Source organism: Suricata suricatta, chromosome 12, assembly GCF_006229205.1.
Source record: "Suricata suricatta isolate VVHF042 chromosome 12, meerkat_22Aug2017_6uvM2_HiC, whole genome shotgun sequence".
In the NCBI taxonomy this organism is placed as follows: domain Eukaryota; kingdom Metazoa; phylum Chordata; class Mammalia; order Carnivora; family Herpestidae; genus Suricata; species Suricata suricatta.
Genome location: NC_043711.1, coordinates 53,665,840 through 53,692,282, shown reverse-complemented (window position 1 = coordinate 53,692,282; position 26,443 = coordinate 53,665,840). Strand labels below are relative to the sequence as shown.

General features: G+C 45.1%; 1 protein-coding gene across 6 annotated transcripts in view; it reads left to right on the top strand.

Annotated features, from left to right (window-relative positions):
* Positions 1 to 26,443, top strand: part of RBSN (rabenosyn, RAB effector) — a 27,571-nt gene extending 1,128 nt beyond the window's left edge. For 3 of the 6 annotated variants that reach the window (XM_029916556.1, XM_029916555.1, XM_029916558.1), the window contains exons 2-12: positions 1,829 to 2,152; positions 6,111 to 6,251; positions 9,674 to 9,774; positions 10,815 to 10,860; positions 10,982 to 11,143; positions 12,911 to 13,152; positions 15,190 to 15,260; positions 19,255 to 19,341; positions 20,234 to 20,336; positions 21,581 to 21,685; positions 22,464 to 26,443. In XM_029916556.1, coding sequence (XP_029772416.1) covers positions 2,005 to 2,152; positions 6,111 to 6,251; positions 9,674 to 9,774; positions 10,815 to 10,860; positions 10,982 to 11,143; positions 12,911 to 13,152; positions 15,190 to 15,260; positions 19,255 to 19,341; positions 20,234 to 20,336; positions 21,581 to 21,685; positions 22,464 to 23,597 — 2,340 coding nt within the window. In that variant the 5' untranslated portion in view covers positions 1,829 to 2,004 and the 3' untranslated portion in view covers positions 23,598 to 26,443. Of the gene's footprint in view, positions 1 to 25; positions 124 to 1,828; positions 2,153 to 3,286; positions 3,402 to 6,110; positions 6,252 to 9,673; positions 9,775 to 10,814; positions 10,861 to 10,981; positions 11,144 to 12,910; positions 13,153 to 15,189; positions 15,261 to 19,254; positions 19,342 to 20,233; positions 20,337 to 21,580; positions 21,686 to 22,463 lie in introns of those variants that run through there. The other 3 variants (XM_029916557.1, XM_029916559.1, XM_029916560.1) reach the window with 3 other exon arrangements.

The following is a 26,443-nucleotide window of genomic DNA, read 5'->3' as shown; positions in this document are numbered from 1 at the left end:
GGGAGACACTTGTGGTTGTTAGGGTGAGTGCATGGGAAGGAAGGGGGCTTTCAGAGTCCGGGCATCGGATGAACCACTTGCTGCGGAGGAAACTGCTGTTTCAGTGACAATCTGGAAAAGGCAGTGAGTTCTGGGTGAATATAGTCAAGGGGTTTCTTGAAAAAACTAGGGACCCAGTGTTTCATTTGTTTATTTTCTGGGTCGCAGCTACGTTTCGACTTTGAGGACCAGGCATGCCCTCCTCGGAGGCCCATGCAAAGCTGAGAGTTCTATATTTCCTCTTACTCTCTACTGCGGTTTGTGACCTCAGCTTCTTGGGGAGAAATTTCTCTGCTTTTGTGGAATGGTTTTGTCTGGATTCGCCCAAGGCTGGGAGTTTTTCTGAGGGGACATTGGAAGTGACTTTGCCATGGCCCAGAAAAAGTGAAAATGTAACCTATTAAGCCTTGAATGTCTTAAGCACCACCAAATCCTTTTATTTTTAAAGCAGTGAGAACATTAGGTTTGCTTTTCAGTTGTTATTTATTGGCTTATAAAATCCATTAAGTTCATTGTCAAGAAAGTACAAATTATAAAACACAAAGTAGATTTTTCTTTTTACCACTGGCTTTTCAATGCTCCTCCTTAGACTAAGGTTGAGATTTTTGTTTGGTTTTTAGTTTAGCTTTTGTTTTTTAAGGCAAACACTATCTCTTTTTGCATTTTTAAAAATTGTCATTTATTTTTTTTAATTAAACATTTTTTGAATGTTTATTCATTTTTGAGAGACAGAGCGCAAGTGGGGGAGGGATAGAGAGAGAGGGAGACACAGAATCTGAAGCAGCTCCAGGCTCTGAGTGGTCAACCCAGAGCCTGACTCAGGGTTCGAACTCATGAACCACGAGATCATGATCTGAGCCAAAGTCAGCCACTTAGCTGACTGAGCCACTCACGTGGCCCCCAAATTTTTATTTATTAAAAAAATTTTTTTAATGTTTATTTATTTTTTGAGAGAGAGGGAGAGACAGAGCATCAATGGGGGAGGGGCAGAGAGAGGGAGACACAGAATCTGAATCAGGCTTCTTCGGCTCTGAGCTGTCAGCACAGAGTCCAAAGCTGGGCTCAAACTTGAACTGGTAGATCATGTCCTGAGCCAAAGTCAGACTCTTAAAGGACTGAGCCACCCAGGTGCCCCTCTATTTGCATTTTTGACATAAGTGTAAGACCTTTGTATATGTGGTTGAATCAATGACCAAGGTAAAGAGTCAAAATTTTCTGTGTGTGGGGTACCCGGGGGGGGGGATAGTCAGTTAAGCGCCCGACTCTTGATCTCTGCACAGGTCATGATCTCACTGTTCATGACTTTCAGCCCAGTGTTGGGCTCTGTGCTGATGACCCAGAGTCTGCTTGGAATCCTGTAGCTCCTCTCTGCCCTTCCCCTGCTGGTGCTCTCTCTTTCCAAAACAAATAAACTTAAAAAACAAATTTCTGTGTGTTGGTAAACTTCAGACATTTCCCAGTGGCTGAAGTGGCATACAAATTATGAAGTCGGACCAATTGAAGTGAATGTTAAAGATCTGCCTTGGTAGTGTGTTTGTTTTTTAAGTTGAATTTTCTTATCTTTAGGAATCTGTGTTTCCTACTGCAGTGAGTTGCCATTGTCCGGTGGTGTTCTCCAGTCTTTGAAGGTTTTGTATTTTGGTGTAAGGGAAAGCAGTTTGTGTTCTGAAACTTGCACTGAACAGACACTAAGTAACCTTGTTGAGCTGTGAAAAGAACAAAGAAAATTCGCAATTGCTGCTAATTGGCCTGAATTGGCTTCTTTTCTGCCCCTTCTTTCCTGTTTCAGAGCTTCTCCTACTCCAGAGAGGAAACCTCATCATCCAGAGCCATGATACCACGTCCCCGTCATCTGTGTGCTGCCGGGTTAAGCTAATGCGGGGAGAGCGCTGGTCCCTTGTGGAAGAATCAAGCTGCCTCTTGGCATGAGGCCCCTGCCTTGCAGGGGTTGAGGGGAACACTGCTATGGCTTCTCTGGATGACCCAGGGGAAGTCAGGGAGGGCTTCCTTTGCCCCTTGTGCCTAAAGGACCTGCAGTCCTTCTGTCAGCTTCAGTCACATTACGAGGAAGAGCACTCTGGGGAAGACCGTGATGTCAAAGGGCAAATTAAAAGTAAGAGGCGTGACTTTGTTGTGCATCCTGTTCCGTCACTGGGAGCTTTAACTCATGGGATGGTTTTCATTAGCTTCCATGATGCCACCAGAATGTGATAAACAATAGTAAGTTAAGCATAGTCGTTCGTAGTGGACATATATCTGATGCTTACCATGTGCCAGGCATTGTTCAAATCTCCCCATGAATTAACTTCATTTATTCCTCCTGGTAACTATTGGAGTGTGAGACCCATTTACTGTTGAGGGTATTAGTCACAGACAAATTAGATAACTTGCCTGAAGTCACACAGGCAGAGTCTGGCTTTGAACTGGTAAATCACTGTGCTCTGCTGTCTCTTGCTAGACTGCTTGACATATCTCATTGCCAGTCTGTGAGGAATATGGAGTGGAATTTCTCCCCTTGGCTCTGATAGAGGAGGCCTGTTGTATATCCATTCCCCTGTAACAGTTTCAAGGCTTCCTGCCATCCTTCCTTCTTCAACTATACCATGGCCTCTGCAGCCCAGGAAAAGGAAGGTCAGAGTTGAAAAGCAAGGAGGCACAACCCAAAAAGTTAAACTTGGTTTTTGAGTTTCTCAGGCCTCAGGTTGTACAGAGTTGCAGAAAGAATTTTTTCAAAGCAGTTTTAACTATATACATTGTGTTCATTTCTGGAATTCAGAGTCTAACTCCTAAATATGATGCGACGACTCTGGAACTCACTTTCCTAGAAGCTAATCTGCTTCTCCCAGCTGGCAGCATTTCTGAAGGCAGTGAGATTCAGAAGGTCTGGATGTGTTTTCACAATTCTGTGTTGGGTGGGAGAGAAGTGGGTGATCATATACTTCTAGGTGGACTTTGGCCTCCACGCATGGGAGTTACATACACCCTGTAATGAAATAGTCCTACTCCATGTCTTCACTTTTCGACCAGAAAAAATTGTTGAAAGTATTATCATTTATTACCTCTGTCTAACCACATGACAAAGTCAAACATTTTCAGAATCCTGAGGGCTGTGTGATAAATGAGGTATCTGTCTGTAGAGGCTGGAGCAGAGCCATAACTGTTAGGCAGCAAAAAACAAAACAAGTTTTGTATTTTGTCGTTTTCAGAGTTCCTTCATAAACATTGTTATTTCATTTGATTCTTCCAGAAATTCTGCAAGAAGGTGGTTGGTTTCATTCTACAGAGAAAAAGTGAGGCTCCGAGATGTTGAGCAACTTTCCCAAGGTCACATAGGAATTTGCTGAGGCATACTTTGACCCCAGGTCTTGTTACCTGCTTGTTACCAGCAGTCTAGCGCTACTCTTTCCACTTGGCATCACTGATGATACGAGACCCTGAGTTCCAGTCCCAGCTTGCCCTGCAGCTAGAATGCAAACCAGACTGCTTATCTGAGCTTCCTTGGTCAGCTGGAGCACTTCTGTGATTTTTAATGAGCATCCAGTCTGAGTGTTAGCTGAACTGAGACATGTCCCATGATGTCACTAAGGTTTTGATGGTGGTGGGTACAGAGGTTAGACAGTGCCTTCAGCTTCCTGTGGTAACCCGTCTATTAGAGGAAAAACGTTTAATGTTACTTAGGGAATAATAGGTGTGGGAATCCACTTAAAGAATAACAGTCGAGATTTTATTCGCTGTGAAAGGAACCTGAAAGAATTCTCTTGTGTTTTTCCTTGTTCTCCCCCTATCTCTAACTCAGAAGAGCTGAGAAATTGAATTAAGCATTCCTTTAGTACTAATGATCATTTCTTTAGTCAGGAAGGATGTCTTGCTCTGTGGGCGTTTTCTGTGTTTCTGAATCAGGAAAGTAAAGTTTTAAAGATTGACATCAAAGATTTTTGAGAAGTCCTTTGAAAAGCATTTGATCTTTTGGTTCTTAGAAATTTTATGACATTGCTGGTTTTGTCCAGTGAAATGTTAAAGCCAGAAGAGCAAAGTTTGATACCAGGTTTTGGAGGTGGTTTAAGAAAAAAAATATTAAAAAAGAAAAGAAAATATAAACATGTCATTAAGTGGTCAGTGAGTTTGGGCCCCCAGCACTGGTTCAGCTTCAGTTTAGCACATGTGCAGTAAGTATAAGAAAAGGTAGTTGAGGGACGCCTGGGTGGCTCAGTTGGTTAAGCATCCGGCTTTGGCTCAGGTCAGATCTCACGTTTGTGGGTTCGAGCCCTGCGTCAGGCTCTGTGCTGACAGCTAGCTCAGAGCCTGGAGCCTGTTTCTGGTTCTGTGTCTCCTTCTCTCTCTGACCCTCCCCCTCTCATGCTCTATCTCTCTCTGTATCAAAAAAAAAAAAAAAACAAAAACATTAAAAAAAAAAGGTAGTTGAAAATTAACTGTGGCTTCTTTTTTTGTGTATGTGGTTTTTTTTTTTAATAGTTTTCCCCCCCTGCTTTGTGTTTTTAAAGACATGGAATTGTTCTTAATTGGCCCCCTCTTGAAGGGCCACACCCAGGAAGGTGGCCAGAGCATTCTTCTATCCTCCTAAAGTGGTTAAATGGCTTGGACTGTGTGTTTAATTAGACACATCTTATTCTTGTTTGCAAAAGTGAATTTGTGTTTGCTAACGCCAATTTCCTATCTGCTAACCCCTTGTTTACTCTTTTCTCTCCTGTATTGTTAAGAACATCATCTGGTGGCCCTTATTTTTCCAGGTGGAGAAAGCCATCTCAGTGACTGATAATCAGGGAATTTGCTTATTAGCTTGACTGTCTAACGACATATCTGCAAGCTTAACACATTCTCCTTCTGCCTGCCAGCCCCTCCACGTCTGCATTTCCCTAGAGTTTTGAAAAGCTTTGGTAGTTTTAATGTTATTCAGCTAACAAAGCAGTTTAGAATTATGGGAATTCCATGAAGTATTGATCTGTTAAATGTAAAAGAAATTACATTTTTGTATTAAACCGGGTGTTTCTTACTAGATTCTAGTGGCAGTGAGGGGTAGTCAACCAGGACTTAAGAACGTTAATGAGAGCAACTTAGAATCAAGAATTCTTTTCTCCCCCCACCAGTTGACTTTTTGTTGACTTTTGTTCCCCTTCAACAGCAGGTCACTTCACCTCTGCTCACAGGGCAGAGCCCCTGTGGTACAGGGGTGTAGTTTTGGCTGGGGAGATCTGGGGTTCTCATTTCAAACACATGGGGTTTCCACTTCCAGCACTGCCACCTTAGAAGCTCTGTGGTCTTGGGCACAGCACGTCTCCCCCCTCTTTGATGCCACATCCTCATTTATGAGTAGGGATACCACCTGCCTCATAATGTGAGAATTGGCCTAATGTATTTGAAAGCACTTTGTGTGCCTGGTACCTGCAAGAAGGAATCAATCCAGGAAACATACATTTTCTCTTACTGAATCTGGTTCCCTTTGTGTTATTGTTGTAGGTGTTCTATCTGTTTCTTGAAGCTTTTTGTCAATATGCTCACACTTGCATTCAGTGAGTGGGGCGGGAAGAAGAACTCTATGTACAGCTAAGCACTATGGGGAACATCAGCCCTGGGATATTGGTTCACTTCCATCCTGGAAGTAAACAAGAAGTACTTACTCATGAGTCCATAGACTAAATAAATACTGTAGAATTTAATTTGAAAAACTTTAATTGAAATATAGTTTACAAAGAAGTTTTTAAGTGTACAATACAGTAAGATTTGAAAAATGTATATACCCATGTCACCACCTCCCCAATTAAGATCTAGAAAAACAAATTTCCATTGCCTTGAGCCCCCTCATTGAATTTTATTTTAATACTTTTAATTGGGCTCTTAAACAAGTAGTAATTTAGCTATATGTTGGCTACGTAAACCAATTTACTGCTAATACCAATTAGTGAATGGATTGCTCTGGGGGTTTATTATTGCAATTTATTTGGGATCCAAAATTTTCAAATAGAGTCATTTCATCGCTTCTCGTGTTTGGGATTTCCCTTGATTTTGTACTAGATGTTCTTTGTGGATTCATTTATGGTGTTTGATTTTTCCAGGTCTTGTCCAGAAGGCTAAGAAAGCTAAGAACAGGCTGTTGAAACGAGAAGGAGATGACCGAGCAGAATCGGGGACACAAGGCTATGAGTCTTTCAGTTATGGAGGGGTTGACCCTTACATGTGGGAACCCCAGGAACTTGGTAAGAAGCTCTGTTCTTTCATTCAGCAGATGTTTGAGCATCTTGATGTCCTAGGTGATGTTTTAAGAGTTGGCTGAGGAGGCATCAGTAAACCAGAATAGTCTAAGCTTCTCATGATCCTTCTGTCCCAGTGGGGGGCGAAAATGGACTAGAATGAGCCGAGTGTCTGCTTTGTGTTAGGTACTGCACTACATGCTTCACACGTGGGCTCATTTAATCCTCACTGCACTTGATGGGGTCCTTCCCAGAGCCAAACAGCTAAGCAGCTGCAGAAATGAGGTAAGAATCCAGGTGTTTGACATCAGCCCTGGCAGAGACTCCACTGACTTGGCTGTCTCCTCTCTCGTAGTACATTTCCTGCCTTGCAAGAGGCCCTCATGATTTGTGCAACTTAATTTTTGAAACACATAATTACCATACCATCCACTGACTTTCAAAATATCATCTTTTTGGGGTGATAAAAAATGCTCTACAATTTATTTTGGTGATGGTTGTGCAATTCTGAATATACTAAAAACCATGGAATTTTGTGTGCTTCAAATGGTGACTTGTATGTCCATGAATAATATCTTAACAGAGCTGTTACCAAAACTGCCACATGAAGTTGAACTAGTTAATCTTGCATGTTCTTAAACTGTTACATGGTAACAAAATTTAATATTTTCTGTCCATGCAATGGATAAATAATGATGTACTCATAAGTCTTTATTATACCTTCATATTCATTATCTTCTGCACTTATTGCAAAAGCTTTGTGAGGTGGAATGGGTAGTGATGCTCATTCCCATTTACAGGTGAGGAAATAGGCTGTACGAAGGGAATCAATATTTATCCTGGGTCATCTATTGTATTCTTATAGGGCTGCTATGGAATGTGTCTTTTTGGATGAGAAAAATCTTAGAACTGCACTGTCCAATAGGATAGACACTAACTACATGTGGCTATTTAAATTTAAGCAAATTAAAATTAAATAAAATTTAAAACTTATTTCCTTAGGTACGCTTAGGTGACTCAATTGGTTAAGTCTTCAACTCTTGATTTCAGTTCAGGTCATGATCTCACGGTTTGTGGGATTGAGCTCTGAGTTGGGCTCTGTGATGACAGTGCAGAGCCTGCTTGGGATTTTTCTCTCTCCCTCTCTGTGCCTTTTTTCCCCCTCAATCGTTGCTTCTCTTTCTTTCTCTCAAATAAATACACTTTGTAGCAACATGGCTGGAACTTGAGGGTGTTAATGCTAAGTGAAATAAGTCAGGCAGAGAAAGGCAAATACCTTATGTTTTCTCACATGAAACAGGAGAAACTTAATAGAGGACCATAGGGGATGGGAAGGGGAAAAAATAGTTAAGGAGGGGGAGGGAGGCAAACCATCAGAGACTCTTAAATATTGAGAACAAACTGAAGGTTGATGGGGGTGGGGGAGAGGGGGAAATGGGTGATGGGCACGGAGGAGGGCACTTGTTGGGATGAGCACTGGGGGCTGTATGGAAACCAACTTGGCAAACTATAATAAAAAATCAATAAACTTTAAAAAAAGTTATTTCCTCAATCATACATTAGCCACATTTCAAGTGTTCAGTCTGCACCTGTGGCTAGTGGCTACCATATTGGAGAGTGGAAACATTTTCATTATGGTAGGAGAAAATGGCTTTAAAAATAATAGTATGTAATGTAACACTGTTAATTATATTTAGGTAAAAAATAAAACTGAATTTAAAATTTCACATCACATAGGGGCACATGTACCCCAATGTTTATAGTGGCACTTTCAAAATAGCCAAATCAAGGGAAGAGCCTAAATGTCCACCAACTGATGAATGGATAAAGAAGATGTGGTATATATATATATATATATATATATATATACATATATATACAATAGAGTACTACATGGCAATGAGAAAGAATGAAATTTGGCCATTTGTAGCAACATGGATGGACCTAGAGGGTGTCATGCTAAGTGAAATAAGTCAGGAGGAGGACAGATACCCTATGTTTTCACTCATGGTCTAACAGGAGAAACCTAATCGGGGACCATGGGAAGGGGAACGGTGGGGGAAGAATTAGGGAGAGGGAGTGAGGCAAATCATGAGAGACTCTTGAATACTGAAAACTAACTGAGGGCTGAAGAGGGAGTGGGGAAGCGGAAGGGGGATGATGGTCATGGAGAGGGGCATTTGTGGGGAAGTTATATGGAAACCGACTGGGTAATAAACTATTAATTTAAAACATTTCACATCAATGTGTTGTACACCTGAAACTAATATAAATTATGCTTCAATTTTAAAAAACAATTTTACACATAATTATGAGTTACATATGAAAATCAGTTCAAAACATGAAGGAGAATTTGTGAATTCTTACTAGCTTTTCAATAGCCTGTTTCATTATTACCAGTGTTAAATTATCAGAGCAATTTTCTGATTAATTTGCCTGTTTTCAGCAATCGAAGAAGTCAAAATTGTGGAAGGTCGAGAGAGTGGCAGATTTTAGAGGTTAATATTTATATGGTCACCCCTAAGAATTTGAAACTAAAATTTAATTAGACGTTAGCAAATATGGTAGGGGAGAAGAGGACGAAGATGATGCAGAGGGTAGCGTGTGAGCAGCTCCAGGCAGGGCACTGTGTGTAAATGGACTGGCCATGGTTGGGGAGAGGAAGTGGACTCTGTGCTGGGGTGGGGGCAGGTGCCAGGGGAAGGGTGGGTGTTTTGGAAGAGGGAACGACTGTTCAGATATGCTGAGACCACAAGCTGCTGGGTTCCCTTTGTGTGAGGAGGCCCATCCTGGGTCTGTGCTGCTGGACTAAGCAAGCTGTCAGGTTGGCGGGCTCCTCCAGTGACACCCATTGGCAGTTACGCTTTGGGAACTATTTTGAGAAGCACTGTTTTTATTCTGATGAAAAACCATAGTGTACCAATTTTGGAAAGTACACAAAAGTATGAGAGATGTTTAAAAGTTGCCCATAATGTTACTGTCCTTTTGACTGAAGAAAAATTCATGTGCCAGACAGTGTTCTAAAGGCTTTATAAGTTTTAACTTTCTAATCTTCCAGTAACTCTGCAGAGTGAGCACTCTTGTTACCCCCATTTTATAGATGAGTGCTCCCAAGGTACAGAGATGGTAAGGAACTTGTCTAAGGTCACACAGTGTGTGACAGAATTGAAACTTGAGCACAGGCTGCCTCAAGTCCAGGGTCTTATCCGCTGTCCTCTGAGGTCTCTGGGATCGTACTCTGTGGCCTCCAAGGTAACCATGGTTAATTAACATTTTAGCAAATTTGTTTCCATTTGCTTGTGTTTGAATTTTTAGTAAGACTAAACTAGAATTTTACTTGCATGTAAAAGTCATTGAGGATAAGCTGCAAGAGGGGCTCTTTCACAGAAATGACAGGTCATTTATCTCCCCATCTCCTCTCCTTCTAGGTGCTGTGAGAAGCCATCTTTCTGACTTCAAAAAACACCGAGCTGCCAGAATTGACCACTATGTTGTTGAAGTCAATAAATTAATAATCAGGTTAGAGAAGGTAAATTTTGTTGTTTTAAACCTTTTTTTCCTGCAATTGTAAACTTTCTGAGAGAAAAGAATTCTGTTTCTACAGTGTGTACTATGTATGTTGTATATACCTAATGCTGGCAGAGAAACGCCCCGCCTAGAGAGGCGCAGAGGAGCTGGTGGACGGTTCTAGCTCGGTCTGGTTTTACCAAAGGACAGGGCCCAGGTTGACGGACTTGCTACCTAGCCAGCTCTCCTTTTCCTTTCTCCAAAGCCCACTTGGCTGCTGGAAGAATGTTTCTGCCTTCAAATTATTTCCTGTTTTGGGTGTTCCACGTACAAACACACCGTGGGGCATAGCGTGTGATACTTGATAGCACACAGAGAAGCTGGTGACAAGGTCTCTGAGGACTACTCAGCCAGGGCCAGTGTTAGTGTGGGAACTCTTTGACTGAGCCTTCTTGTCCTGTAGTACCAGAGTGCATCTTCAGTACTGCAGTCCTTTTTTTTTTTTTAATGTTTGTTTGTTTATTTTGAGAGAGAGAATGCGTGAGCAGGGGAGGGGCAGAGAGAGAATCCCAAGCAGGCCCCACACTGTCAGCGTGGAGCTCTGATGTGGGGCTCTAACTTAGGAACTGTGAGATCATGACCCGAGCCAAGATCAAGAGTCAGACGCTTAACCAACTGAGCCACCCAGACACCCTAATACCACACTCATTCTGTCCTATATGACCCTAGAAATGCATGTTATGTATAACCTGGATTGTGTTGTGGGCATGGTAGCAGCTGCAGGTCCGGTTCTTGATGTGTCCTCTGTAGGCCAGAAATACGTGGCCAGTTTCACTGTCCAGGAGGACCATGGAGAACAGGAGTTCGCCATTGCTCCCAGTGCCACACCCAGCACATCTTCCCCTACTCCTGCTTAAATGGGGAACTGACAATAAAGAGTTTGGACCCAGGTCATGGGAAGGGAACTGCCTTCTAGATGCAAAGCTAATTCTCTGTCTCTTGAAAAATTGCTTTTGTGACTTTATAGGGTTAACTCCATTTGCACTGTTTTCTCTTTGTCAGCTCACTGCATTTGACAGAACGAATACGGAGTCTGCTAAGATACGAGGTAACTCCAGAATTTTGCTCATATTCATTCTGTTTCTCTTTCTCCCTGATCAAACCTCTTTTTTTTTTTTTTTTTTAATGGCCTGCTTTTCTGTTTGATTTTTGCTTTGTTCTTTTCAAAGCAATAGAAAAGTCGGTGGTGCCTTGGGTCAACGACCAGGATGTTCCTTTCTGTCCAGACTGTGGGAATAAGTTCAGCATCCGTAACCGCCGCCACCACTGCCGGCTCTGCGGGTCTATTATGTGCAAGAAGTGTATGGAGCTCATCAGCCTCCCTTTTGCAAGTAAGTAATGTGGAGGGGGTGCCCTGGCCCCTGATCTTCTCTTGTGACTGGCTTGTTTGCTGATCACCACTGGGTGCTTTTTTTTGAATGTTTTTGTCTAAGTCAATGACCCGTGGGATCTTCATCCATTCACTTACTGATTCCATGAAGCCTGCTACAGGCTGTTCACTGTGCTAGGGCCCAGGGATACCATGGTGGAGAATAAGGGCTGGCAAACTTTTTCTGTAAAAAATTAGATAGTAAATGTTTTAAGCTTTGTGGGCTGTATATGGTCTCTGTGACATTTCTTTTTGTTTTTTTAAACAACCTTTTAAACAACCTTAGCTCAAGGGCCACACAAAAGCAGGCTGGACTTGGTTTGCAGGTCATGCTTGCCCACCTCTGGTCTATAAGGCATCATCTGTTCTCCCAAAGGGTCTAGCATCTAGCAGAGGATACAGACTTAAAAACAAACAATTGCTTTACTAAGAGATAAGTACTATGAGAGACATTGTGTTAGACACTCAAGAGACTTGACCCAATTGATGTCAGCTCTGCTTAGAAGTGGAGATTGCAAGATAAGATCTGAAAAATGAGCACCAGGCTGTCCTTCCCTTTGAAATTAAAGTCACGAACAGTTCATTGTCGTAGAACAGACTATAACGTCATAATATGAGAGACACTGAGTGCTGGGAGGGTCAAGAGCATGGATGCTCAGGTTCGGGAGGTGGTGTTCGAGAAGAGGCTTATCATCAGGATTGGAAAGAGATCCTGCTGGAGGGATCCTGGGTAGAGTGAAGAGCAGGAGCAAAGCTGTGGAAAGGCTTTGGGGAAGGTTAGTAGATGAGCAAGAATGGTTGGGGGCGTGTATTGGATACATCTGAGAGTTACGGGGATGGTGGCTACAAGGTTGAGTGGAACCACAGGATCAGAACTCTGAGTCTCAGCTAGTTAAAAGTTGCTAAAGATGATCTCCTGGGCTTTGGGCCAGTTCTGGGACATTTAGGGTGGTTTTGCAACCCTGGAGAGTTCTGCTTACTCTGCGTGTGCTGTTGGCTACAGAGCATCTGGGCAACACGGGGCAGAAGCAGATGTTTCCTCTGTCCAGTTCTCTCAGCCAGCAGGCACACATTACCTTGATACCTTCCCTTTCTCCCTGAGACTTTGTGTCTCACATGAGACTTGAAAATTGAGCTATTTAATCAACATTTACTGGGCAGCTGCTATGGAGTAGTCCTGTTGTACAAATCGGGGTACAAGTATGAATAACACAGTTCCTACCCTCCTAAAGTCACAGATTCGTAGAGCAGCCCTGGGCATACATAGCACGGTCATACTGGGAGAAGAGTGGAAAGTGCTCTAATAATAGGAAAGGCAGATTGTTTTTTGCCTCAAGGAATACAGTAGGGCTTCCTGAAGGATGTTGCCATTTTAGCTGAGCTTTGGAAGGGATAGGAGTCAGATGTTTGGGAGTGGTAAGGTCTGTCAGGACAGTCTGGGGAGATTATGGATTGGATCGGAGGCAGAGCAGATGGAGGAAGGCAGTTAGGTTCAGGTTAGGAATGGGCCTCAGAGCCTCAAAGGGACCTTCCTAAGCTGTGTGGCTCTTTCCTGGCTGGCAGCGAGAGTCCCTCCCACTGCAGAGCCTGACCCCAGGAAGGCAAGGGTGTGGTGCTTCTTGCCAGTAGACAGAGCCTGTCTCAGCACCTGTGGCCTCCCCAGTTGTGAGCAGTGGGAGGACTGGAGGCTCTGGGCTCACGGCTGTCTGACCTGTGTTGTGCTTTACAGATAAGCTCACCAGTGCCAGCAAGGATTCCCTGAGCACCCACACGAGCCCCAGCCAGTCACCCAACAGCGTCCATGGCTCCCGCCGGGGCAGTATCAGCAGCGTGAGCAGCGTGAGCTCTGTCCTGGATGAAAAGGATGACGACCGGATCCGCTGCTGTACACACTGCAAGGACACGCTGCTCAAGCGAGAGCAGCAGATTGATGAGAAGGAGCACACCCCCGACATTGTAAAGCTCTATGAGGTGACTCACTGTGTGTGGTCCTGGGTCTGATGCAAGATGCAGATTTGGCTGTTAATTATGTACACGCCTGCACGTTTTGGAGAATGCTTTGGGAAGTTGTTCTTTGAATCATTTTTAGTCTCTGCTAAAGGGCTACAGTGTGCTTTCCTAGCTAGGGCCCTCGGTGATTCAGAGAGTCATTGGGGGTGTGTTGCAACAACCTTGTTCCCTCTCCCCGCCTTGCCTGCTTGAAAGCAGGAGGTTGGAGACTTTGGGGGCAAGAGGGGCAAGAGGAGGAAGGATGTTTGCCATGGGGTATGGATAGGAATTGGAGGTGAGGGCAGAATTGGGGTAGTTGGTGAACAGTGGACCAGAGGAGTCCTGGGAAACTCACTTGGGAGCTTCAGGCTTTATGAGTTTGAGTGACTGTTCATGAGCATAGAGCTTCCCCTTTAAAAAAATTTTTGTTTATTTTTGATGGGGGGAGGGGCAGAGACAGGGAGACACAGAATCCACAGCCAGCTTCAGGTTCTGAGCTGTCAGCACAGAGCCCCACACAGAACTCCAACCCACAAATTTCGAGAAAGAGCTTCCCCTTTTAAGTCCATTCAGTTGCCGCAGCTGTCATTACTACCAGCAGTCCCACAGCACCATTGTTAGATGCTCACTTTGAGAGGAATGTGGTGTAATGAAAAATGGAATTTAGTGTCAGCCTGGGGGTGAGACTGCCTCAGCCTCCCAGTGGCCAGGAGGATCCTGCAGGCTGAGGAGAAATTGCCAAGTGAAGGTTTCGCAGTGAGATGGGGTGGAAGGTAGCGGGGATCAGCCTGGGCGGCAGAAGTAGCTCATACAAAACCCTGAGCAGAGGAAGAGTGTATAGGTCTTCTTCAACTTACAGTGGGGCTACATCCTGATAGACCCATCTGAAGTTGAAAACACCCTAAGTCCAAAATGCATTTAATATATCTCTCCTACTAAACATCATAGTTTGGCCTGGCCTACCTTAACTGTGCTAGGAACACTTATATTACCCTACGGTTGGGCAGAGTCCTCTAACACAACCTACCTGATAACAAAGTGTGGAGTGGTTCATGTCATATATTGAATACCGTATTGAAAGTGAAAAACAGACTGCTTGCAGGGGTACTGGGCATTGACCTTTGTGACCACACTGCCGACCAGCTGCCCCCCACTGCCCAGCGTCCCAAGAGAGCATCTGACTGCATGTCACTAGCTGCAGAAAAGATCTAAATCCAAAGTGCCAGGCACAGTTTCTACTGAATGCCTATCAATGCCTCACACCATTGTAGAGTTGAAAAATCATAAAGTCTAATAACCATTCTAAGTTGGGAGCCATCTATACATTGTCTGATGGTCACTGTTAGCAGTTCTTTAGGTCATAATGACTGTGTTTCTGGAGTCATCAAGGAGATACTTAGACTTCTACTAGAAATGCTGTTAATGAAGCCCTATGCTCAGCTGCCAGTGTAGCCATTATCCATCCTATGTATGGCGTTCATGACCTGATAACTCATTTTTGTAAATAGCCAATGCGCTTTTTCCTTCATTCCTTCAAGTGAGCCCTGGCAGTGCCTTTTGCTGTTATCTTTCATCACCTGGCAGAGAAAGAATGTAGCAACCAGTTCCTTTCTGTGCCTTGGTAAACTCATTGGCTTGTATCCTGGAAGGCCTTGCAGAAATATCCGGTGAAAAGGTCTGCCATCACTTTCCTTCCTGCAAGATTTACTGCTTCTGAAGAAGGTCTATAAATCAGGAAATTGATAACAACAGTGAAAACAAACAAAAAGCACTCTCTGCATATTTCCATATTAGAAAGCTGTACATATATTTTTAATAAAAAAAATTTTTTTTAGGTAGGCTCCATATCCAATATGAGGCTTGAACTCACAACCCTGAGATTAAGAGTCACATGCTCTTAATCTTACTGAGCCAGCCAGGTGCCACAAAAACTATAGATTTTAAATACATCTTGATTGATAACAGCATAGCTTTTCTGTACCTTGAGAGCACCACTCACCTCATCTTTTTTATTCTTAGAAATTACGACTTTGCATGGAGAAAGTTGACCAAAAAGCTCCTGAATACATCAGGATGGCAGCATCATTAAAGTAAGCTGTTCCTGTTTTTCTTTTTTTTTAATGTTTTATTTATTTTTGATACAGAGATGGAGCATGAGTGGGGGAGGGGCAGAAAGGGAGACACAGCTCCAGCCTCTGAGCTTATTAGCACAGAGCCCAACATGGGACCTGAACCCACGAACGTGAGATCGTGACCTGAGCCGAAGTTGGAGGCTTAACTGACTGAGCCACCCAGGCACCCCATTTTTTTAATGTTTTTTATTTATTTTTGAGAGACAGAGACAGTGCGAGCAGTGGAGGGTCAGAGAGAGAGGAAGACACAGAATTTGAAGCAGACTCCAGGCTCTGAGCTAGCTCTCAGCACAGAGCCTGATGTGGGGCTCGAACCAACAAACCGTGAGATCGTGACCTGAGCCGAAGTTGGACCCTTAATCGACTGAGCCACCCAGGCACCCCGTTGCTGTTTTTCTAATTCAGTGTTGACTGTTTTCTAGCCCTGTAGGGCAGCTCCTTAGTAGCTTGCCTCTGAAAATCTTAACTCTGGCGTTACTTTTCTTCTGTGAGCAACTGCGGAGAATCTTTGTCATATCTGTGTAGTCCCATGTAGTCATGTTCAAGTGGCCCCAGTCATTCTGCTTGAGCAGGTTCCTAGCCCCACTGCCAAGTGCAGCCTCTGGTAGTGAGCAAGGACAGGGTTCCCTCATGCACCTACCCGGCTAGATGCCACTTCAGGGTGGCATCGAGGTGTCAGGACTTAGAGCAAGCGTTTCTTTTATTTAGAGCAGGGATTGGCACATTTTAGCTAATGGGCCAAATCTAGCCTGTCATCTCTTTCTTTTTTTTTTTTTTTTTTTAATTAAGATACAATTCACACATCAAAAAGTTCGTCCTTTTAATGTGTACAGTTCAGTGGTTCTTTAGTATATTCACCAAGTTGTACAGCCATCACCACTGTCTTAATTCTAAACTATTTTCATTATTCCAAGAAACCCCATACCCATTTGTAGTCACTGCTCATTTCTTCTCTCCCTGGCAGTCACTGGTCTGCTTTCTGTCTATGGATTTGCCTAGTTTGGACATTTCCTATAAATGAAATCATAAATACATATGATCTTTGAGGTCTGACTTCTTTCACGTTGTGTAATGTTTTCAAGGTTCACGCCTGTGGTAGCATGTGTTAGTGTCCATCCCTTTTGTGTGAATGCGTCATATGGGCAGATTGCATTTTGTTTATGCATTAGTCCATTGATGAACATGTGGGTTTTTCCGCTTCTTGCTGGGATGAATAATGCTTCAGTGAATATTCATGTGTAAGTCTTCCTGTAGACATACAGTTTTATTTCTTCTGGGTGGAGTTGCTGGGTCATACGGTAACTCTAGGTTTTAAATTTTTTGAGGAACTGCCAGACTGGTTTCTTAAAATGACTTCGCCACTTTACATTTCTGTCTGCAGTGCATGAGGGTTTCACTTTCTCCATATCCTTACCAACACTTGTTATTGCCACTTGTTTTTGTAAATAACATTTTATTGCCGCATAGGCACGCCCATTTATTGGATTGTAACTACAAACTACAGCAGCAGCGTTGAATAGTTGTGACAGACTATCTGGCAAAACTAAAAATGTTTATTATCTGGCCCTTTACAGAAAAAAGACGCTGATATTTCTTAGGAGCATTGCCTCTTCTGATGCTAGATGCTAGAGTTTGAAGCACTACCATTAGAATCAGATCCCCACAGTCTTTCCCCAACCTGCAGGAAAGACTCTGGTATCTGGTGCTTTTGATGTGAGGATTATCTGCCTTTGTTTTTATTTATCTATTTACTGTGGCAGTATGTTCTAGTGTCCCCACAAGCAGAGCTTGGCTTTTCCTTCATGATGTTAGTGATCATATTCTAAGTCTATCATGTGGGTCTCACATGAAAAGAAAATGAACTTTTTCATTTACAGGGTCCCTCAGGAGTTGCTTGACTTACAAGTCTATAAATGTCTGACTTACAGAATACGAATGGCTAAACTCAGTTCGTTTGTGACAGAAACACCCCTTCCCTTGCATGCCTCCTCTGCTGCCTTTGCTGTTGCTTTGGGACTCTTCTTCCAGTCCCTGCTCCCTCCCCCAGGGAAAGGAGAGACAGGTGGGAGGGGACAGAACCCCCATTTCCCCAGTCCTGGCACCTGGGTGTGTGTGGCCGTGGCCGCAGGCAGTGTAAGGGGAGGAGCACCCGGTTCTCCAGCCCTCCCTGCCACCACTGCACCTTCTCTTCTGTTTGCACCTTCCGTACCCCATTCATCTTCTTTTCTCTCCAAGAACGAAGAATGGCAGGAAAGGACACATTTTCTTTTCTACCTGCAATTCACTGAGCAATTTCAATCAGTGGAGCATATACGCTCCCTGTGAGTAGGTTGGAGACTCGTTGGCTTGGAGCACCTGTCTCACGCTCTCTTCCTCCCTGGAACTTATGGAGTGAACACCCTTCCTCCCATCTGTGTCCATTGGTTTGAAATCATGACAGGATCATCCTCTTGGATGCCAGCAAGGAGAGCTGTGTTCCTGGCACTCGGAGCTGGCACTCCACTTTCCCTCAGGACGTTATTACCCCCGGGGCTCCTTTCCCTGAGTCTGATGTTTTTCTTGCTTTGGGCCTCAGACACAGTTGTGGATTAAGGGGCCTCCCCATCCAGATGGGGAACTACCATTGCTCAAAACATTTCCAGATGTCTAATTCCTACTTCTTCTCCAAAGACTGGTTCTAAAGGGCTTTAAGCGAATTTTACTCCCTCATTCATTCAATGGATATTTATTGAACACTAGCTATGTGGCAAGTACTATTGTAGGTGCTGAGACTGTAGCACCAAACAGTGGAGACTGTGTCCACTGTCATAGAGCTTCATTATCATGAGAGCACAGGTCATAACCAAGTGAGCAAGTCATGAACAAGAAAACTCCAGATGTGATAGGCGCTCTGTGGGAAAAAGTTGGTTGGTGTGACTGAGACCATGGGAGTGCTTTCCGATTTGGACCAACCTTGTTCTCCTCCACATGACTTGGAGATACAAGACGAAGTGCATGCATTCTCTCTTCTGGTCTGATGTTCTTTTTGCAAGCTATGCAGTTTGAGATGATGAAACCACCTTATTGGAAGGAGGTCAGTGTCGCCATCCTTTCTGCTTATTTCACCTAAATTGCTGCTGCCTCGGAAAGGGGGTTGAGTGCCATTGCTGAGGCTGCATTAATAGCTGCGGGATCTTCTGAAGTGTTTCTCTTTTCACTGAACATTGGAAGCCTGGCCATGTGCTAGTTCCTGAGGCTATAAAAATGAAATTCCATCATCATTGCACTTGGGTTTCAGGGCTGATGGGGGTGACAGACTTGTAAAGGAACAGTTCTAAGATCACAAAATAATTGCTGTTGTTCCTTGGAGTTGTGGAATTTAAGCCACCTCTGGCCTTCTGAGAAGTCCCCTGCCCCACCCTGGGTACTCCTCCCTTAATTTGGAGTCAAAGTGCTTTTCTCCTGTAGGGAGCAATTGTTCATGAGACCCAGGGGCGGTGTGGGGCAATTGATCTCATGCTGTGCTGTGCAGCACCAGGTAGGTGTTCTCCCCATGTAGTCTGAGAAAAGCCAGCTGCTTTCTCCTCTGATGTGGTGTAGACAACTTACTTACTAAACCACCTCTTATGTCTTACTAGGTAGAAAGAAATTGTTTAGGGAAAGTAGCCTGAAGGAGATTCATTTGCATTTATTTGTCGACGTGCGAAAGAGCTGGCCTTGGCGGCCTGGGCACAAATCTGTTCCTGTGGTATCTGCAAACTGAAAGAATAAACAGCAGCTTCTGGGTGATTAGCACTTAGATTTAGAAGAGGGGAGGAGCTCTGCATTATACAGGAGTCTGAAATAATACCACTTGGAGAGAATTAGCCGTGTCTACCTTTGTGAGGCCCTAAACCGTTAGAGCCCTTTTACACAATGCTCTCCAGTCAGCGGGATGACACTTGGATCGAACATTTCTATGATTTCTCCTTAGTGCTGGGGAGACCACCTACAGTCTGGAACATGCTGGTGACCTTCGAATAGAAGTGCAGAAAGTGTACGAGCTCATAGATGCTTTAAGGTAAGGTCTGTTAGGTGATGTCCGACTTGCTGCCTTGAGTGGAGGAGATGCAGTTTCAATGAGGGGGGCAGGTGGCTGGCAGGCCTGAGCTTATCCGGAGTCCCGGGGAGTATGCGTGGGGAGCGGGCCGGGGGTAGGGGCCAGCCGTGGCTCTCAACACATCCCAGCAACTTGGTTAAGGCTTCTAATGTTCAGTATTGTTAAAGAAACAGGAACTGAATCCTGACACCATCTTTGTGCCAACTGTTGGTTGTATCCACATCTCATTTATTTGACCAAAGTTACCTGGTGCTAAAAGGAGTTATACTCTCATTTTGTAGGTGAGAAAATGCACCACAACTGGCAAAGTGGTGGCGCCAGGATTGAAAGCCAGATTCTTTCTGCGGGTCAGCAGCTGCTTTTTAACCATGGACTGACTGTTGGGGTTAAATCAGCCCTTCGAGGTGTAGAAAGTACAGTGATACGGAGGGAGAACAGCGGTGCGGCTGCCTTGTCCTTCCGTCTGTGCAGGACTGGCTAGGGAGTTTGTGGGACCTAGTGCAAAATGACAATGTAGGTCCCCGGTCGGCATTATTAAGAAGTTTAGGACCATGACAGCAGAATATTAAACCAGGCCCAGGCTGCTCCCTCACGAAGCCGGCCCTACATGTGTGGCCAGTCCCTCGATGGGGGCGTGCTGGTCGTTAACCCCACGCTGACACCGTGCTATGTCAGGGTCTTGGGTACAACCACACCATAAGGAAAAGGCTTTGCCCTGAAGGAGACTTGGTGGACTTTTTTAACCTGCTTCCTCCACGGAGGGTCCTGGCACGAAAGCCTGGCCTCTCAGGATTGCTCCCTTGGTCCTGGGGCCAGCAGTGCCTGTTACATTGATGTGTTTGTTCCAATTCAGTAAGAAGATTTTAACCTTAGGCCTGAACCAGGACCCTCCGCCACATCCAAACACTTTGCGGCTACAGAGGATGATCAGATACTCCGCGACGCTTTTCGTGCAGGTAAAGCCACCCCGTGGTGGCAGAAACATCTCACTTGCCTCCACTGCTTATCTACCCCTCAGAAGGCAGACTGTGCCAGTGGCTTATTTTCTATTTGTATGCTTACTGTTCTTCATAAATACAGTCGTGCCACACTGGGAAAAAAATCTGGACTACAAAGACAGGTAGGAACTTCTTAATTTTGTGTCCCCAGTGCCATCCCACATCATTCTGACATATTTTCCTTTTTTTCCATTTGTATTTGTTATAGAAACTAGTATTGGTTAGTACATATTTGCAGATTTGTCTTTTAAACACTGAATTTTGTATCATAAGTAGTTTTTACATAGTCTCTGTTTAAACAGCTGTCATCTGAATGGCTACAGATTACAAGTGTGTAGGCACCATCCTTTAATTAGTCTTTCACGGGGCATCCGATTGCCCTGTTTTGCTGGTTTGAATAGTGCCTGATGGACATACTTATACATGCCATTTCTCCCTCGCAATGAGCTCCTAAGGGACTCTTCCTGGGCTGTTGCTTGGGAGGAGACAGCTGATTGTTCACAGACAGGCTGCCTACCCTGGGGGTTAGAGCAGAGTTGTTCCTGCCTCGGCCCGCCTCTCGGGAAGGCCACCACAAACCCCCTTTGGGGCTGCGTGACAGAGGAATCTGGTGCAGCCCTGTTGGCTTAGTTTTCCAGCACCATATTGCAGAGGAGTAGACCCTTTGTCCTTTTTTTTTTTTTAATGTTTATTTATTTTTGAAAGAGAAAGACAGAGTGTGAGCAGGGGGGTGGGGCAGAGAGAGGGAGACACAGAATCCAAAGCAGGGTCCAGGCTCTGGGCTGTCAGACGCGAGGCTCAAACTCATAAACTATGAGATCCTCACCTGAGCTGAAGTTGGACATTTCACTGACTGAGCTACCTAGGCGCCCTGGCCCCTTGTCTTTTTGATTAGTGTTGTATTCAGTAGTCATGTGGTGAGTGCCTACTGTGTACCAGGCAGTGTTCTAGGTGCGGGGTGTCCTGCCATCAGCAAAAAGATACTCCTGTTCTCATAAAATTTACTTTCTGGATGGGGATAGGCCAGAAGTATCTAAAATATATAGCTTAGAAGATGGAGAAAAGTGCTGTTGAGAAACGTAGAGCAGGGAAGGAGGAGCGGGGGTGCGTGGGGCTCCGATGGAGGCTTACAAATAGACTTCATTAGGCTCATGTTCTTCTTAAAAGGATTGAAACATAAAATTGTCTGTGGCTCCCTACAGGAAAAGTTACTTGGTTTGATGTCACTGCCAACCAGAGAACAGTTTGAGGAACTGAAAAAGAAAAGGAAGCAGGAAATGGAGAGGAAGAGGATCCTGGAGAGACAGGCAAGTGAAAAGCAGGGCAGCTGCCGGCCTCTTGGGCATAGAGGCTGCCCCAGGCTCCCAAGGGCTCCTCGGTGAGGTCGTGGTAAACCAGAACTTCTCGTGCTCTCTCTGGTTTGCATCTCTCTTCTGTTCTTTCCCGGACTCTCCTCTGTAGACACCAGAATAGTCGATTTTCTCCCCAGGTCAGTCCTCTGTTTCTTGGAGAGATTCTGCTGATTTTCTCCCATCCAGAATACAATACCGTGGAGGCTGCCGGCTCTCCCTGTAGCACAGCTTTCAGAGGACCCACCTCCGGGAGCTCTTTGTTTTGTTTTATTTTTTTTAATGGTTTTTATTTATTTTTGAGAGACAGAGACAGCACGAGCAAGGGAGGGTCAGAGAGAGAGGGAGACATCCAGGAGCTCTTTGTAGAACACCTTGAAAGATGCAATATTAAAATAATGTGTGCATTTAATATTGTGTGAGACTCTGGTCTAGATGAGTGATACTAGACCTCACAGGTTCAAGACCAGCATGCAGCCAGTGAATAAGATTGAAAAGTCTTATCCCTTAACATACTGTTACTCATGAATTTATTTTTGAGAGCCAGGCCATGTCCCTCTTCTCCCCTAAAGCACACAGAGCATGATCTGACTTAGCAGTTGGACAGCTGGCTCCTGAGGTGGGCAGTTGGAGTCTCATCAGCACAGGGATGGTGGAACACTAGGGGTGGCCAGTGGTGTGGCTGGTGTCGGCCTGGTGACTCTGTTTCTTGTCTTGGGCTTTGGTGTCTCCCCAGGCTGCCCTGGAATCTCAGCGCAGGCTTAAGGAACGGCAGAATGACCTGGTGTCTCGTGCGGCCAATGGGGAGGTGGTGTCCCTTCGAGGAGGGCCTGCCCCCCTGAGGAAGGCCGAGGGCTGGCTCCCACTGTCCGGAGGTCAGGGGCAGAGCGAAGACTCAGACCCGCTCCTCCAGCAGATCCACAACATCACTTCATTCATCAGGCAGGCCAGGGCCGCTGGGCGGGTGGATGAGGTGCACACGCTGCAAGAGAACCTGCGGCAGCTGCAGGACGAGTACGACCAGCAGCAGACAGAGAAGGCCATCGAGCTGTCCCGGAGGCAGGCTGAGGAGGAGGACCTGCAGCGCGAACAGCTGCAGATGCTGCGGGAGCGAGAGTGGGAGCGAGAGAGGGAGCAATTCCAGGCCGTGTCCCTGCACACGCGAACTCGGTCCCTGGACTTCCGAGAAATCAGGCCTTTTCAGCTGGAGCCTGGCAGGGAGCCTCGTACCCACCTTGCTTATGCTTTGGATCTCGGCTCCTCTGCAGTTCAGAGCAGTGCAGCTCCAGAGACTCCTTCGCCCGTCTCAGCCCTCGAGCCAGTTAGAGTGTGGTCTGGGCCCCCAGCCTTTGGCCAGGACCCCCTCCCCCAGAGCACTGTGCCACAGCAAACCTCTCTGAACCCCTTTGAGGACGAAGACCCCTCCAGCCCTGCAGCAGATGGCTCTGCCAGCCCTCTGGCTTCAGAGCCTGCCTCTGGCCCTTCAGCTTGCATCCTCAAAGAATATAATCCTTTTGAGGAAGAAGAGGAGGAGGCCGTAGCCGGGAATCCCTTCACTACCCCAGACAGTCCAGCACCCAACCCCTTCGACGAGGAAGACGAGCATCCCTACCCGAGGCCCTCAAGCCCTCCTGTTCCTGGCAACCCGTTCGAAGAAGCCACCTGTACCAACCCCTTTGAGATGGACAGTGACAGTGGGCCAGAGCGTGAGGAGGCCATAGAGGAGGAGCTCCTTCTCCAACAGATTGATAACATCAAGGCATACATTTTTGACGCCAAGCAGTGTGGCCGCCTGGATGAGGTGGAGTTGCTGACGGAGAACCTGAGGGAGCTGAAGCGCACCCTGGCCAAACAGAAGGGCACCAACTGACCCCACTGACCGTGGGCCCAGGGCCTGGCAGAAGCCTGTGGAGCAGGGCAGGCTGGTGGGCTCAGTGCGCAAGAGGGAAGGGGGAAGAGTGACAGCTAAGGTGCGCACAGGGCAGGGTTAGGGCAGAGCATCTGCTGTTTCGTTCTGTGCACTTGGAGGGTTTTCCACTACAACTGACTAATAAGGTGGGAACCAGAACAGGAAGAATCAGCATTCCTTTGCTGCATTTCTGGGTTGGTTTTCTGTTATTTGTTTTTTTGAATTGGGTTTTCCCTTGAGAAGGGATGTTCAGTTTTCATTACCGAGTATAACTAAATGAAGTTCTGCTGGGCAGTCCTCATGGTCCATTCGCTTCTGCCTAGTCTTTGGTCCTTATGCAGTATTATAGGGAAGCCTTAAATAGGGCACCTTGTCCAGCCAAGACAGACAAGATGGATTCCTTTAAACCTTCTCTTTGGTTCGATGGAGGTCTGTTCCTATTAGGCTTCTTTCACCTGGGGCTTCCTCTGCCCTGCTGGACACATCCCACCCGCAAGGGAAGGGGAGAGGTGCCGCGTGAAGGCAGTGGTTTAGACCCAGGAGCACCCAGCACCTCTTTTGAAGAGCGGGTGGCAGGGGGTGATGTTTCACCAGGGTGTTTCCCATTCAATTTAAGTCCTTGTTTGTCTCTTTCAGGAAGTTAGACTTCTAGTCCCGAGTGTCACTGGGTCCGACCACGGGCTGTTTAGAAGATGGGAGTTGATGGAGGCAGTAGTTTTTGGGAGAAGTCTCTCTATCCAAATGTTACTCTGTTGGAACTGAATGACTGATGGTAGAATTGTCCCCGGAGAAACCTCCCTCCAGAGCTTTGGTGACATTATTCTGGCCTGGGCTTTTTCAGAGGGCCTGGTCTGTAATTCAGGATTGTAATCAAGAAGTTTTTATGGAACATTTCCAGGACAGTGGAAGCTTCCTTTCGTCAGAAGACAAAATAATTTTCAGGGCAAGTTGATCAGCCTTCTACCTTTTTGGGTCATACCGTCCTGATCTGGGCACGAGGGAGGTATTTTCCTACCAATGTTTAGTATTAAGAAGTGGAAATGTTTGAAGAGGCGCAAGTCAGGATCATTCTGGTAGCACCACAATACTTGAATTCTTCATCAAGTAAGGGCAAAAAGGGAAATTGTTAATTTAGCTCTGGTGCTTTGGTGTACAGGAATGTAATCCTTACCTGACGTCTGACATCATGATGCCCAAGTGTGCTCAGCTCTAGGTAGAGTTCCTGCAATTAGGCTTGTTGATTAATGAACAATAACTGACCACTAGTCACTTTATATCCCTTAACTAATTCTGGGTCATACTCTCACTGGTTCTTGGTGTGAGAGTTGAGATTCATTTTGTTACCTTCTGGGAAGACCCCTGTTGGTCTTGAGAATGTTTGAAAAACATTGTGGTGTAAAGGTGATCTGTACTTGTGTTGCCACTAGTCACATTTCTTTAGCATCTGTTGGATTTGGGGCTGCATGAAAAGATCCTGTGTAGGGGTGTGGCAGTAGGAAGTGGGTGGAGGGTGTGTGCAGGACCCTTTGCATTGGGTTCTGTTTGCAAACAAAGGAATATGAGTGGATTGTTAATGTCAGCCAGTTACCAGCCTTGCTGATTGTTGTGGGGGTTGGGAAGTTGGCAACCAGGCATCTAAAATGTTGCCTGGTGCAGGCAGCTTTCTTCCTTCTCATGCCCTTCCTGCTGTTATTATGGAGGGGTTCACAGATGGTTGGCATGCTCCCTGCTGCTCAGTCTGTCATTGCTCTCTGATTGAGGAGGACACTCTCTGCACCAAAAAGTGCTAGAAGCTACATGCTGCTTTCCATCATAATTGTTTTTCTTATGAAAATATGTCTCTTAATTAGCTGGTGATTTCAATTCAGACTAGTTTACTGGACATACCCTTTTCCTGAAGTCAACCCAGGTAGCAAGCTGTAACTAAGAGCATTAAGAAACACACATGTAAAAAGTTAAACTTAAAAACAAAACAAAACACTGAATATATACTAAACCAAACTGAAACCTTCCTGATGTGATTGAAACCTTCCATGGGTATATTCTTCCATTTAATTCTTCCATGGCTATATTCTATATAATCATAAACCTGACAGGGATTAGAATTCTCTATCTCTAATATTTCCAAGAATTCACACAGGCACAAAGTTGGATTTATAGAGATGAGTTATCATCATGGTAAAGATGGCCTATGGATGGCAACCACAGCTTCAAGTTCTTAGCTCATGTGAATGTTTTACTTTTCCTTCAAAGTCCTTCAAAGCAAACCACTCCATCTCATGAAAAGATAAGTTTTTTTTAAATAATTCTTTTTAGTAATCTCTACACCCATCATGGGGCTTGAACTCACAACCCCGAGATCAAGAGCCCCAAGCTCCTCCAACTGAGCCAGCCAGGTGCCCCAAAAGTGAGCAAGTTCTTGATGCGGTGTTGGCAGATCTCCTTAGACCAAGATCATGAATGGAAGAGACTTTGGGGATTCAGGCATCAAATGAAGTTGGCCTTGTTTTTTACACCTTGTTTGTATTTTTCCATGTCTAATACACTAAGGACACTTACTAACTGTACTTGCAGCTCAATGTGTCTGCCGTTCGGATACTCAAGTGTACCCGAGCCAGGTGGTAGGGTGGACATTGGCATAATTAGATGATGGTACTCAGAGAAGCTGGTCTCTTTACCAGGTCACATAAAGTGGTAGCAGATTGTCATTTGACGGTGACAGTCAGCTTGAGGGTCATTGGTTTGCATGCACTACTCTGGGGCCTTGTATTGGAACCTTTTTTAAAAAAAATAAAATAACAAACGTG